This window comes from Pan paniscus, chromosome 1 (assembly GCF_029289425.2).
Source record: "Pan paniscus chromosome 1, NHGRI_mPanPan1-v2.0_pri, whole genome shotgun sequence".
Lineage (NCBI taxonomy): Eukaryota > Metazoa > Chordata > Mammalia > Primates > Hominidae > Pan > Pan paniscus.
Genome location: NC_073249.2, coordinates 179,043,656 through 179,056,268, shown reverse-complemented (window position 1 = coordinate 179,056,268; position 12,613 = coordinate 179,043,656). Strand labels below are relative to the sequence as shown.

The following is a 12,613-nucleotide window of genomic DNA, read 5'->3' as shown; positions in this document are numbered from 1 at the left end:
ACCAGGGTGGAGCAATGGGGATGAGGGAGTGTGTAGGAAGAGCTGATCGGGAAGAATCAGTAGGTCTTGGTGAGTGAGAAAGGCAAAAAAAAAAAAAGGGAGACTGCAAGCCTGAGCCCCAGATTCAAGCTGTGTTTAAAGTCCCCGAGCAGCTCCTTCTCCACATCGTTGGGCAGCTCAATCTGGCTGGGGAGAGGGTATCTGGACCTCATTTGGCATGAGGCCTCTCAAGCCATTGGGTTCCTGCTGAAACCATCCTCCCAAAGTCTGCCCAATTCTGTGCATGAAAACCGGGCTCACTCCAACTCCTCTGCTTCACTGCAGGCCTCGGCCCTCACAGCAAAGGCAATTTTCCTGAATGTTCCCTGGCAGGAAGAGGGGAGCTGTCACACAGAAACACTAAGCCATTGAATTCATAATATCTTTTATTAATATATTATGCTACAAAAATATTTTTGGCAAAATAACATTAATAGCATCTTTCTTTGTCTTCTATTATACTCTTAAAGGACTCTTCATGATAATTCACAGAGGTGAGGGGCAGAGGTGATAAGAGAACAACATCATGAATACCTTTCAAATACATGAATCTGAAGCCTGTGTTGCACAGTGAATCAACTCGGGGACAAGCTCTGTGAGGCTCAAGAATGGGGCAGGGGCTCTGGCTTCCTCTGTTCTGGGCTAGAGCCTCCTTTGGCTGAATCAACCCCTGCCCACCCCAGCCACTGGGGACCCAAGATGTCTGAGAGCCCTTTGTCCCTGGCAGCTCACCGGAAACATCTTAGACTTGGATCCCGTTCAAAGCCCACTTTCCCCACAGCAGGACTGGGATGAAGGGGGCCTTGGAGGCATGCTACTCTGTCACCTTTCCCGCCTCCACATGCTTTCAATCCCATGGCAGCCTGTGGGTCCTGGGAAGAAAGCCAAGCACCTCATCTCCATGGAGGCCCAAGATTGTCCATGTCACCCCTGCCCTCCAGCCCTAGAACTGCCCAGGCAGGAAACAAGGTCTTCATTTGACAGATGAGGAAGTGAAGGCTCAGAGAGGGACGGGAACTTGCCCAAGGTCATCCAGCAAAGTGAAGAAGTATCCAGAGTATCTCCGGAAAGGAAGAGCCCAGCTCCCACTTGGAGAAAGGCTGAGGATAGCCGATGCTCCCTGGAAAGAGCCAAGTAGGGGGTCAATCAGTTCTCGTGAACCCTTTCTTTCCTCCCCTGGGGTCAGGGAGTGGGGCAGAGCGGGAAGGAGCTCTGGGCTGGGCTGCGGGCCTGGGTTCCAGTTCACTCCTCCTCCACCTTTCAGAAGTTCCCCCGCCCAAGGGCAGCAGTCAAGCCCAGCTGGGTCGTTGAAGGGGGGCGCTGTGAGGGGTGGTGGTGGTTGTGGGTGGAGTGGGGAGGCTGGACTTATTCCTGAACCTTAGTGGTTTAGACAGCCAGCGGGGTGATTTTTTTTGGCTGCTCAGATGAATTTCTGGAAAAATAACAATGTTCACAGAACTTGATCATTGCAGAGCCAGGAGGGACCCTCAATGTCATCTACACCAGGCCCTTGCCAAGTTGTCAACTCTCCTACCACTTCTTCAGCCAGTGGGCACACTGCCCCTGCTCAAACACCTCTCCCGATGGGAAACCTGCCACCCTTGGGGGCTCCGGGCCATCCCCAGACAGCTTTGGCTTGGTGGAAATTATTCCACTGGCGGAACTAAGGTCTGCCTCTCTCCTTCTTTTCTGCCTTCATTCCTTTCTTCCTCCCCTTCCTTCTGCTTCCTTCCCTTCCTTTCTCTCTCTACACATCTGTTGAGCACCACCTTTGTGTCAGATGAGGATACAAAAACAAATTTACATGACCCCTGCCATTAAGCTGCTCACAGTCCAAGAGAGGAGCAGATACACACCAGACAGTCACAACACTGGGCAGTGGGTATTGTGATAGATGCTAAGAAAGCACAAAGGAATGGGAGGGGGCTTCCTGGAGGAGGTGCTATCTGTGTTGATCCTCAATGGATGAGCAGTTACAGGGGAGAGAAGGGAGTTTCCAGGGGTAGGGAGCAGCATGTGTGAAACATCCTGTCTATTCTAGAGATGACTGCACATCACGCTGGCCAGGCACAGGGTAAGAGACATGAGAGACGTGGCTGGTCAGCAGGGTTGGGTCATGAAGGGTCTAGAGGACACTTCAGGGTGAGGCTGAGAACTCTGGTTCTTATCTCACAGTCACTGAAAAACTATCACCAGCCCCAATTCTGCTGTCTGCCACACAGGATGCCATCAAAGCTGCAATTCCCTGGAGAACTTCTCTTGTCCTTCACAGCATTTTCAATAGACTTTCCTTTTGGTAGAAGGACTTTCCCTCCTCTTTGGGATGCACTGTGACAATGGCCCTGGGCTGGAGATTAGGCAAGTGGGACAAGGGGCCTGAGCACCTAGGCTTGTCCAGGTCTAGCCGAGGCCAGGAAGTTGTAGATAACACATTATTTAGCATGAAGAAAATATGCTTAGGGTCTTTCAATGCAAGGACAAATTTGTTCATAACCAGCACAAGGTTCCATGCTTCCTAGATCCCAGATCTTTGACTCTCAGGGCTGGAGGCACCCTCAGCAGCCCTTTGCAGCTCCCTGGCAGCCTGATTCTTCTCCCTCCACTGTGGATGACAGGGCTCTCCCTGTCTTCATCTGGCTGCTGGTGCATCAGACCCACCACTGGAGGAAGACCTGGGGACATGGCCATTCTGACATGCCCCAGAGAGCCCTTCATCACACAGTCAGCTTTCGTGAGAGGTAGAGGACCCAGGGCCACACTAACATGCTGCCCGACCTTAAGCAGATCACTTTACCTGCTGGGTCTCAGACCTTTCGTCTTTCCTGCCTGCCTCACAGTCAAACAGAAAAGTCTAAGAAGTGCACACAAATTTCTCAGAGCAACAGGAGCATTTTATGAGGCTGGGCACAAAGAACGTTTCTGGAAGAAATGTCAGTAAGTGGTGGATAGATCGTGTCAAAGGTGTGGGTTGCTGCTTATGGAATGGTGGTTCTCTGGCCCAGGATGAGAGAATTCAAGTGCCCCAGCCATGCAGATTCCTGCATATGTGCCTCAAGTCTTTTGGGTCATAAGTCAGCAAGTTGAGTTCATTTCAGACCCTGGCCAGCTGGTGGTCCTCAGAGATCAGTGAACTTTGGCAACAGATGTCTGACCACATTGGCTTTTGCTCTCCTGTAGGTACATGTCTACTCCATCGGCTAGTCTAGCCATCTTTCTTTAAACACTTGAATTAGGGTAAGGGAGAGTTTAGGATCCCCTAATATGCCCAGAGGAGGGATCTGGGAAAGACTAAGGCTGAATCTTCCTGAAGTTAGGGGCCAGGACGACGTAATCTAGCATTGCACTGCTTGTCCCATCTTGATAATGAGTTCCTCTGGGCCAAGGAGAGTGGTTAGATTCAGCTCTAATACAGAGCCTGGCATTGCATGTGCTCAGTAATTACAAGCTGTATTAATTTACTTTCTTGGCTCAGTGCCTGGCACAGATCTGGGCACATGGTCAGGTGCCTGGACTGTTTACCCAAATGCTTCATCTTTAATTAACCTCAAGCTCCATCTCAATACGTCTCATGCCATACTCTGCTCCAAACAGAGAGGAATCTGGCCTGTGTGCTTCTAATTCCTTTACACTTATCTCATCCAAATAGTGCTCTGCACGATCCGTTTGATGTCCAACTTCTGAGCCTGCTTTATAAGTCAGCTAAGCCCCTTCCCGCTCAGAAATAGGAAGTCACATTTTTGCCAAGGATAAACCAACTCCAGCCTGGATTGAGGTCAAGTTCAGTTTAGAGCATGGTGCCCACGGGGCTGGCTGGGCCCTCTAAGGCAGAGCTCCAGTCTCCTGCCAGGTCTCAAGCTCAAACACGTCCATCAGGGCTGAGCTGTAAAGAATTCAGCTGCCTGCCAAGATGCCCGTGGGACTCCTGACCATCCCATGAGCTGCCCAGAACTTGCCATCTCAGAAGGGAGATAGCTGCCAAGCTGGGCAAGATGGCACTGGGGCCAATTAGCTGCCATCAAGCCTGCCAGAGAAACCCACGAAGCTGTAAAGTTGGGGTGCACTGGGCTGGGAGTCAGCAGGCCCACCCAGCTGTGCAGCCTTGGAGAAGTGTCTCCTCTCTGTGGGCCTTATTATTCCTCCTACTGTTACCATTATCCATCAAGTGAAGGGTCCTTTCTGCTGTCAGGTTCCAGGACTCTGTAATTACTGAGGCACCTGCCCCATGGGGTTTCAGGCCTCCCAGGTGGGAGTTAGCCCACCTGGGTCCTCTGTCTCCTCAACCACCACCTTGAGGAGCCGAGGGGCTAAAGTCTCTTGGAGTCCCTGTCACCTGCCTCCCCACTTGGCTGCTGTGCCTCCCCAGGTGCCCCACAGCTGTGCCCACCTCTCAGCCTTTGATTTGGCAGGAAAGCTTCTCATGGGCTCCAAGATCTGGCAAGTCAGGACATGCGACACATGGCACATGCAGTTGCCAGAGCCCTTTGGCCAGAGGGGTCAACATAAGCAGCCGGCCAAAAGGTTTCTTGGTGGAGTGAAAGCTTGTGCTGGCCCCAGTTTGGGTGAGATCTGCCTCCCTTGCAGAGAGAACGTGGCAGAACAGGGAACAGGAGGCAGGAATTGTTTTGCATCACACTGATCTGGGGCCACATCCTGGCTGGGGGCTCTTCAGCAAGTCCCTTCACCTCTTTGGGGGCTCAGTTTCCTCATCTGTGAAATGGGGATAGTCACATCTCACAGAACTAGCGCAAGAATCAGTGAAGCAAGTGTGCAAAGTGCTTGCCACGCTGCAGGCTTTGGAAAAATGGCAGCTCTCATTACTATTAACATCATGTGAGGCCTAAGCCCCTGTCTCTAAAACTGCCCTCCTGTGCCCACTCCAGTCCCTCGGCCCAGCTCAATCCATTTAGCCAGGACTTCAACAGCCTCTCCTTTAACCCAAGCTGGATTCATGACACCAGAACAGAGAGGTCTGGATTTATGTCCTCACTCTCCCACTTGCCGTGTGACCTTGGGCTACCCACCTGGTTCTCTCTGGATCTCAGTTTATTCATTTGTTCTGTGGGGTGGGGACTGCTTTCCTCAGCACCAGTATCCCACCTCCCACCCCACCCCAGCGCTTTGGTTGAAAACACTTACCAAGAGCTCTGGAGGGCCAGTTCATAGACACTCAGGGGTTTCAAAATAGCAGCATTCTCTTTCCTAAATTATCTTCCCAGGCCGCGGGTGCATCCAGCGGAGGGGAGGATGGCCAACATTCACACCTCTGGCTCCCAAATCCAGCTTCACAAAGGCTAAGCCTGCCTCCCTGCCCCTCCCGCTGAGGGCCCCACAGTCGGAGAAGCCAAACCCAGACCCGGGAGGCTTCGGTGATCCAAGAGCAAGCCAGTCCAGAGCCACAGTCCACAGGAGGTCACTGACGTCCCGGGTTCCCCTCCCGGGCCAGCACTAGGGCTAGGGGGTTATAACATAGGCCACATAAAAATAGTTTTATCGGTAGAATAAATACATTTTTCTTTTTTAATATGGACACGTATTTTACAAAAGAGCCCCATAGCACTATGGGAAATTAAGATCCTTCTACAAAAAAGAAGATGTAACTTGGGTACAGTAAAGCTCTAGAGTGTCTAGCCAATCCCATGTGGACTGCCCTCGACGTGTTGGGCACCCCCTGGAGGTGGTGGCAGGAGCAGTGGGGTGTGGCCGAAGACCCCTGTGTCATTTCTCTGGCTTCTCCACTTGGGGTGGCCGAGGTCAGGAGGGCCCAAGGCTATGCAGCAGGAAGCGGACAGCGATGGTGGTGGCAATGGCGGGGAGGAGGCCCAGGGTGGGTGCCGAGCTGCTGGCGGGCCCTGGCGGGTCCTGCTGTTGTAGCTGGTCTGAAAGCTGGAAGGGGGGCTTGGCGGTCCCCGAGCTGTGGGTGGGCTGCAGGGGCAGCGGGGGTGGTGAGGCGGTGGTGCTGGAAAGGAGGAAGCACATGGCAGAGTCACCATCGGCAGCCTCGTCCTGGGCAGAAGCCTTGGGGCTCAGATCTGATTTTTTCAGGTCTATTTTGCCTAATACAATGGAGAAGGGAACAAGGAGCTTGAGCAGGCAAACCGGGCAGCCCAGAGCCACACAACCAGCCTGGCTGAGCTCCAGAGTCCACACGGACCCCCTTTGCCAGGCTCTGGGGGATGGGCCAGGCCCTGGCAGCCACAGGTTGTCACATCTCAGCCACTCAGATGTCACCACTTGAGAGAATGGGTCCCAGGCAGAAAGAATAGTGTTTTGGGGAGATAGATCTGGGGTACCATGGGGTGGTCAGTCATCGACGTACACAGGTGCCCTGCCTGCTGGCTGCTCTCCCCTTGCAGACCACCAAAACACGCAGAAAACAAGACAAGCAACCCCACCGCGTTCCCTGCCATTATCATAACTATCGCTTGTTGAGCATCCATCATGAGCTCAGCACTTTCCAAGCAATATTTCTGATCCTCATAACAAGCCTTCAAAATGGGTCTCATTGCTCCCTTTCCATGAATGAGAAAACTGAGGCTCAGAGAGGCTGTGTGGTGGCCGGGGGGGAGGCTACCTGGTGGTCAGGTCCCAGAGGAAAGTGGGAGTGGGACGCCATGAAGCAGGAGCCCTGGGTCTGCCTTACTTTGCACAGCTGCAGGATATGTTTAGTGAGAGGTGCAGTCCTTCACGAATTTACAAAAACAGAATCTAGTTTTGGAAATAACAGGTGAGATTCTTGGCTCAAGAAAGCCCACGTGACAGAGAGAGATGGAAGGAGAGTCAGGGCAGGAGCCAACTGGAAGCTGACCTGAGCCCAGCACACGGTGGCCTTGGGAAGCTGGAGGCGGGGGCAGGGGGTACTCAGGGCCAGGTTACTGGCTCAGGTCCAGGAAAGAGACACAGGAAATGGACAGGCAGAGAGAGACGGAGGCTAACACAGGGACTGAGGAGGGAGTGCACAACTACAGAGGCCTAGCAGAGAGGTCAGGAGTCTGACAGGAGACCTGTGGACGAGAGGGACAGGCTCTGGGATAGAGAAACAGGCTGGGCCCTGAAGCAATGGCCATGCCTATCCTCGAGGAACCCTGAGCATGCAGGAGGCAGACAGAGATGCAGATGCAGACAGAGGAACCCACAAGCCCCGTCACCCAGAGGGGAGGACCGGGGGGCAGCAGGTAGATGAAGGGAAGGCCATGAGGGCCTCCCGGAAGCAGGGAGGCCACAGTCAGCCTGAAAGGCATAGTGAATTTAGTTTGAGCATGGGGAGGGCACTCCTGGACGGTGAGAAAAGAACGTACAGAGCCCTGCCCCCGCACCAGGCTCTGTGTGAAGCACTGGCCACTCTTTAACCTTTGGACCTCATGACAACACCGGGAGGCAGGGATGACTGTTGTCCCCATTGTACTTAGGAAGAAACTGAGGCACAAAGCGGTTAAGTGGCTTTCCTGCAGGACACAAAGCAGGGCCAGGATCTGAACTGGGAACACAGTAGGTGCTCACTAGCAGATGGGTGGGCAAGAAGCTTGCCCTTCCCTTTGGGCTGGCCAGCCTAGAGGGTAGGCTGTAGAAACAGGGCAGGGCAGGCTTCATGGAGTCTGCAGCATGCGTGCCTTCCTGCCACGCTTCCCACTGCTTGCCCCACCTCGACAGGCTGCCCTCGGTCACTCCGGGCTGCATTTCCTCGGGCTGGGCTGTGAGGTCCTAACAGCTGGCCATAATCACAGTGGTGACAGCCTGTAATCACCACCACCAGAACTCAGTCCAGGCCACCGTCCTGGCCAGACGCCTCTCACATAGCCCTGGCTCAGCTTCAGCTAGGCCAGGTGGGCAGGGGAGGGAACCCGGGGCCACCAAGCATATCATGATTCCACATGGGCTCTTGGCTTGGGAGCAGGTGTCCAAACGGCCTCTGGCACTCTGTCCTGGCTTGATGTATGTCATTAAAGAGAGGGGTCCTCACTCACTGCCCCATCCCTCTCTCCCTCTACGTTCTTCCGGTGATGCTCTGGCCTTCAGCACCCCCTGCAGTTGCATAAGGTTCCTTTCAACCTGGTGTGATGTGCCATGATCTTCTGTCTTTAGAGAGACTCCAAGGAACTATCAGGAGGGGAGGGAGCAAACTCTTGTTCCACCCAGAGGATGCAGGGATGGCGTTTCTGAGTAGAGTGTGTGTGTGTGGAAGTGGGGGGGAGGGCCAGGTGGCTTCCAATGTCCCTTACACACCCACAGAATCAAGCATGTTGTGCCCCCCACCCCATGCCGGCCTGATCTGGCCTGACTGCCCTCCCCTTTCATGGTTCTCTCAACACATACCACCCTCTCCATCACACCTACAGTCTTGCTGCCATTTTCCTACTCACCTTTGAAGGCCAGACTCAATGCCCTTCCCCTGGAGGCCTTCTTTGATCTGCCTTCCATCCCTCAATGCCACTTGGGGCAGTTAAGGCTTCTCCCAAACCTTGTACATTTCTCATTGACCTCTCTGTGTTGTAGGTCTCCATTTATTATACGTAGTTTGCATGGGTTTCTATATGTAACGTGCTTTGAACAGTGCCTGGCACACAAGAAGTGCTAGAAGAGGTTGGCTATTTTTAGCATCATTATTAATATTTTTGTGTCTGTGTCTCTCCTAATAATAACACCTTCCACTTATAGAGCACTTACAATGTGCTGACAGACACTGCTTGGTGCTATACACGTGTTATGTTATTATTATTCCCCTTTCTAAGGTGTGGAAACTGAGCTTGAAGGACTTCAGATTTCTTGCAAGAGACAGTGTCTCCCCAGCCTGAGACAGGCCAAGGAGCCGTCCCTGACTGAACAGATGAGCAAACCCCTGATGGAGAGCCCATGAGCGAAGCGTGGGTGCTTCCGGCTGAGATCTCTCAAACCCGCAGATGGAGGCTTGCCAGGCGGGGACACTGAGGCCTCATCTGGCCTCAGCCCCTGGAGGGGATTAGTGCCTGTGCCGGGCAGGGATCATTACCTCAGCCCCTTTCCTCCCTTTCTTTTCTAATGAAAACAAAAACAAAAATAAAAAAAAGAAACCCACATACAAAACACAAGAAGTCCATAAAAACGTCCTCCTAGCTGCTGCCCCATCCTTTCAGCCTGAGGAACTGTTGGTTTGGTGGGCTGGCTTCAGGACAGCAGGCTGGTGTGCCCCTTGAGGTGCCCGGAGCTGGGGCCCCCACCATCAGAAGGCGAGACCAAGTAGGAGTTATGAATACTATGTCTCACAAGGCGCCCAAAGGCATTTTCTTTCACACTTTGAAAACCAAAGATGAAAACTCCCGCTTGGAGCCTGAGCGGGCTTTTTATTGCTTGGAAGGAGTCCCAGAGAAATGGGGCAGGACTGGTGGGTGGGGGGTGTGGAGGACAAGCCCCTCCAAATGCCCCCAGCCCACCTCCTGGGCCTGACTCTGCTCACAAAGCTCAGTCCCCCAGTCCAGATCCCCACCCCTTCCTAGGCTCACAATGGGGGAAACTGTCTCATGGCAAAGTGGCCTCAAAGCCAAACCAAACACTGCAAGTGTTCCCAGGCTCCACAGATGGCTGGCACCAAGAGGCCGCGTCGGCTCTGAGTCAACAGGGACCCCAAAGTGGGGAAGAGGCCCTCTGCTTGGGCAGAAGGCAGAAGCCTGGCTCTAGCCTGTAGTGCGTTCCTGGCTTGCTGTGTGACTTTGGCAAGTGCTATCCTCTAGACCTCGGTTTCCCCATCAACACAATGAACAGGAACAGACCCATGGACTTTAAAATGTTTACTAGCAGCAGAAGCCAGAGCGAGATCTTAGGTGGAAGCCCAAGGCAGAAATCACAAGCCCAAGGCAGAAAGCAAGGCTGTGTGTGTCTGAGACACTGTCAGCTGTCTGACCATGAGGCACCTCCAAGGGGCTCCCTGGAGCAGGGGTGGGTCTTGGCACTAGAGGGTCTCTGAGAGCCATCCCAGTCTAGGATCCGCGCATCCCGAGCCTTCTTGCCGGTACAAGGGGCTGGTGGGCTGTACCCTGACTGACCTCCTTAGAGAGCTTTTCAGCCTGAGGAGACCGGATTTGGGGCACACGGGGCCTGGGTCACAGGTGGCCCTCTGCCTGGGGATAGAGATCTCACTGTGATCACTTAGCAGAGACCCTGTTGTGATGCCAGTCTGGGCCTCAGCCTCTCTGGGCCAAGCAGGTCGGATGAGAGATCCAAAGCAACTGGTTTGCCTGCAGCTCTGGATATCTAGGACTTTGTGATATCTAGGGCTCCTCCCGCCTCCACACCTTTGTCCACATGGTCTTCTGTGCTGGGAATGCCTTCACGCTTTGCTCAGCCTCACTGGGCCATGACTGATCAATTCTATCTTGGGCACAGGGCAGACAGGCTTGTTTTCTAATAGCTTCATAGCAGACCATAGCTGGAAGGGCCTGTCTGTCCCTCAGATGGGAAACTGGGCCCAGAGAGGAAACGGGACTTACCAAGATCACTCAGGAGAGCTGAGGCAGGGTCTCTGGACTGTGGCTCCGGGGCTCTTCAGTGGCACCACATTGGAAGCCATCTGTCCCTGGCCATGACACGAGACTTTTCCTCTTCCTGTCCCTCACTAGCACTAAATGCAGTATGTGCCCAACATGTTCCTGTTAAACTGGGGGAAGTTCACAGCACCCAACCAATGCCTCATTTAAGGGTTTAGGCCAAAGGCCCTTTCTGCTAGGGTAGGGAGCTGGTCATCTCAGACCAGAGACTCTGAAAGTCACAGGTGTCAATACGAGCTGCAACTGTTACCGAGTGTTACTGGTGCTCTGATGCCAGCTTAAAGCTTACGAGCATCATCTCACATAATCTCCAAGCCTCAAAGTAAGTAAAAAGGGGGACTGGATTTGAACCCCATTCTGCCTGAATTTGTCTGTTTTTATTCATTGGATGATCCTGCTTCTCATTCTCGTGGGGGCATCTTCTACCTCTAATCTGATGGGGTCATCTTCTGCCTCTAATCTGATGGGGTCCTGTCCTCACCTGGAGACTCTACCCATCTCGAACCATCCCAGAAGGAGGACTGGCTGTGCTATGGGGAACTGGAGCTGGAGAATCTGGGGGCAGGAGGGAGACACTGCGTCTCTTCCCCTCTTTGAGAGCTCTAGCCATCTGCTCAAACTTCAGGGGAAGCTGAGACCCAGAGGGCAATGACCCTGTGGCACATGTGTCCTGCACCCCCTCCCCCTGCATGGTGGAACTCACCAAGGCTCTGTATCTGTCTTGTCACCCACCTCTGTGCCCTGCTTTGGGCCATGCCTGACACTGGGAAGGTAGTCTCTTCCCTACACCTGGCCAGCATGACTTGCCCAAGGACTTCCAATCTAGATGGCCCAGACATTCTGCTCCCTATTTATGAAACTCCCCTTCCTCTCCCATGTCAGCTGTGGACTTGGAGAATAAGAGCTGGCATGACCTCCAAAGACCCATCAAGGTCCTAACTGCACAAAAGGAGAAACGGAAGGAGTGCTACAAGTCCCACGCTGCAAAGAAATGACCTCTACCCTGTTTTAGAGCACCCTGGTGACAGCCCTGCCCTTCCCCCAAGCCTGGCTCTCAGCGGTGGGGGTTCCCCAAGAATATTCTGCCACTGCACAGCCATCTGTGGACACACGCTTCGTCTGCCCTTTCCATGGGTCCCCATAAATCATCCTGCCATGGGCTACTGCTTCTCTAAACTTCCTCCAGTGTGTGTTTATATCTCGGGTAATGAGGGGCAAGGGGGAGGCCAGCCTGTTCCAGGTGGCATCCGGGACAGGCACTCCAGGTGCGTCCCTGGCTCACTCCCTCCTTCTCACACTCGCTCCCAGCCCAACCCGGATATGATCCTCACGGCCTCCCGGCCTAGAGCATGAGTGAGGACTCGCAGTCTGTGCTACTATGTCAGGACAGGGGCACCCACCGGCACTGCGTGGAGGAAGGGAGGCCTTAGCTGGGCCAGGGAGAGGGGGAAGGGCAACCACATGGTGCTGAGTGATGACAGCGACCCTTAGGGTCAGGCAGGTCTGCCTGACTCTCTGCCTGGCCTTAGGCAAGTTACCTAACCTGCTGAGTCTGTTTCCTCTGGTATAAAATAGGCCTACCTTCCACAATTCTTGACAGAAAAAGGGACAGAATGGAGGCAGGTATCTGGCACAGCAGGGGAAGCTTGGCAAATATCCACTGGCACCCCACTCCAAGCAGAGAGAGGAGCAGGACGAAGGTGTGGAGGTGGGACGGGGCACCTCGGGTGGCACACAGCCTGGTGAGGACAGGGGCAGCAGACCCCGAGGAAGCAGCGTGGTGGCTGAGGCGGAAAGAAGGTGAAGGCCCTGCATCTGGGCTGAGCAGCGGTGTGGGGGGCACTGTAGGACCCCAGGCTGAGGAGCGGCCATGTGGGAGGGCACTCGGGGCCAGGACGACAGGTGCAAGATGAGCTGGGAGAGGTGATGGGGAGGAGGGGATGGCTCCAATGGGGTTTCGGAGGAGAAAAATGAGAAATGGGAGTAAAAGCTTCTCCCAAAATGGTTTTGTTAGAAGGACTATCAGTGGGCCCCAGGTCACCCCCAGAGAGCTCTCATCT

The 12,613-nt window shown here is 53.9% G+C and overlaps 1 protein-coding gene across 2 annotated transcripts in view; it reads right to left on the bottom strand.

Moving 5' to 3' along the window:
* Nucleotides 1–407: 407 nt before the first annotated feature.
* TRABD2B (TraB domain containing 2B) overlaps nucleotides 408–12,613 on the bottom strand; it is a 236,438-nt gene continuing 224,232 nt past the window's right edge. Inside the window, exon 7 of one of the 2 annotated variants that reach the window (XM_034964645.4) lies at nucleotides 408–5,995. In XM_034964645.4, the coding sequence (XP_034820536.1) occupies nucleotides 5,791–5,995 (205 nt within the window). In that variant the 3' untranslated portion in view covers nucleotides 408–5,790. The remainder of the gene's footprint in view (nucleotides 5,996–12,613) is intronic. The other variant, XM_063601244.1, reaches the window with a different exon arrangement.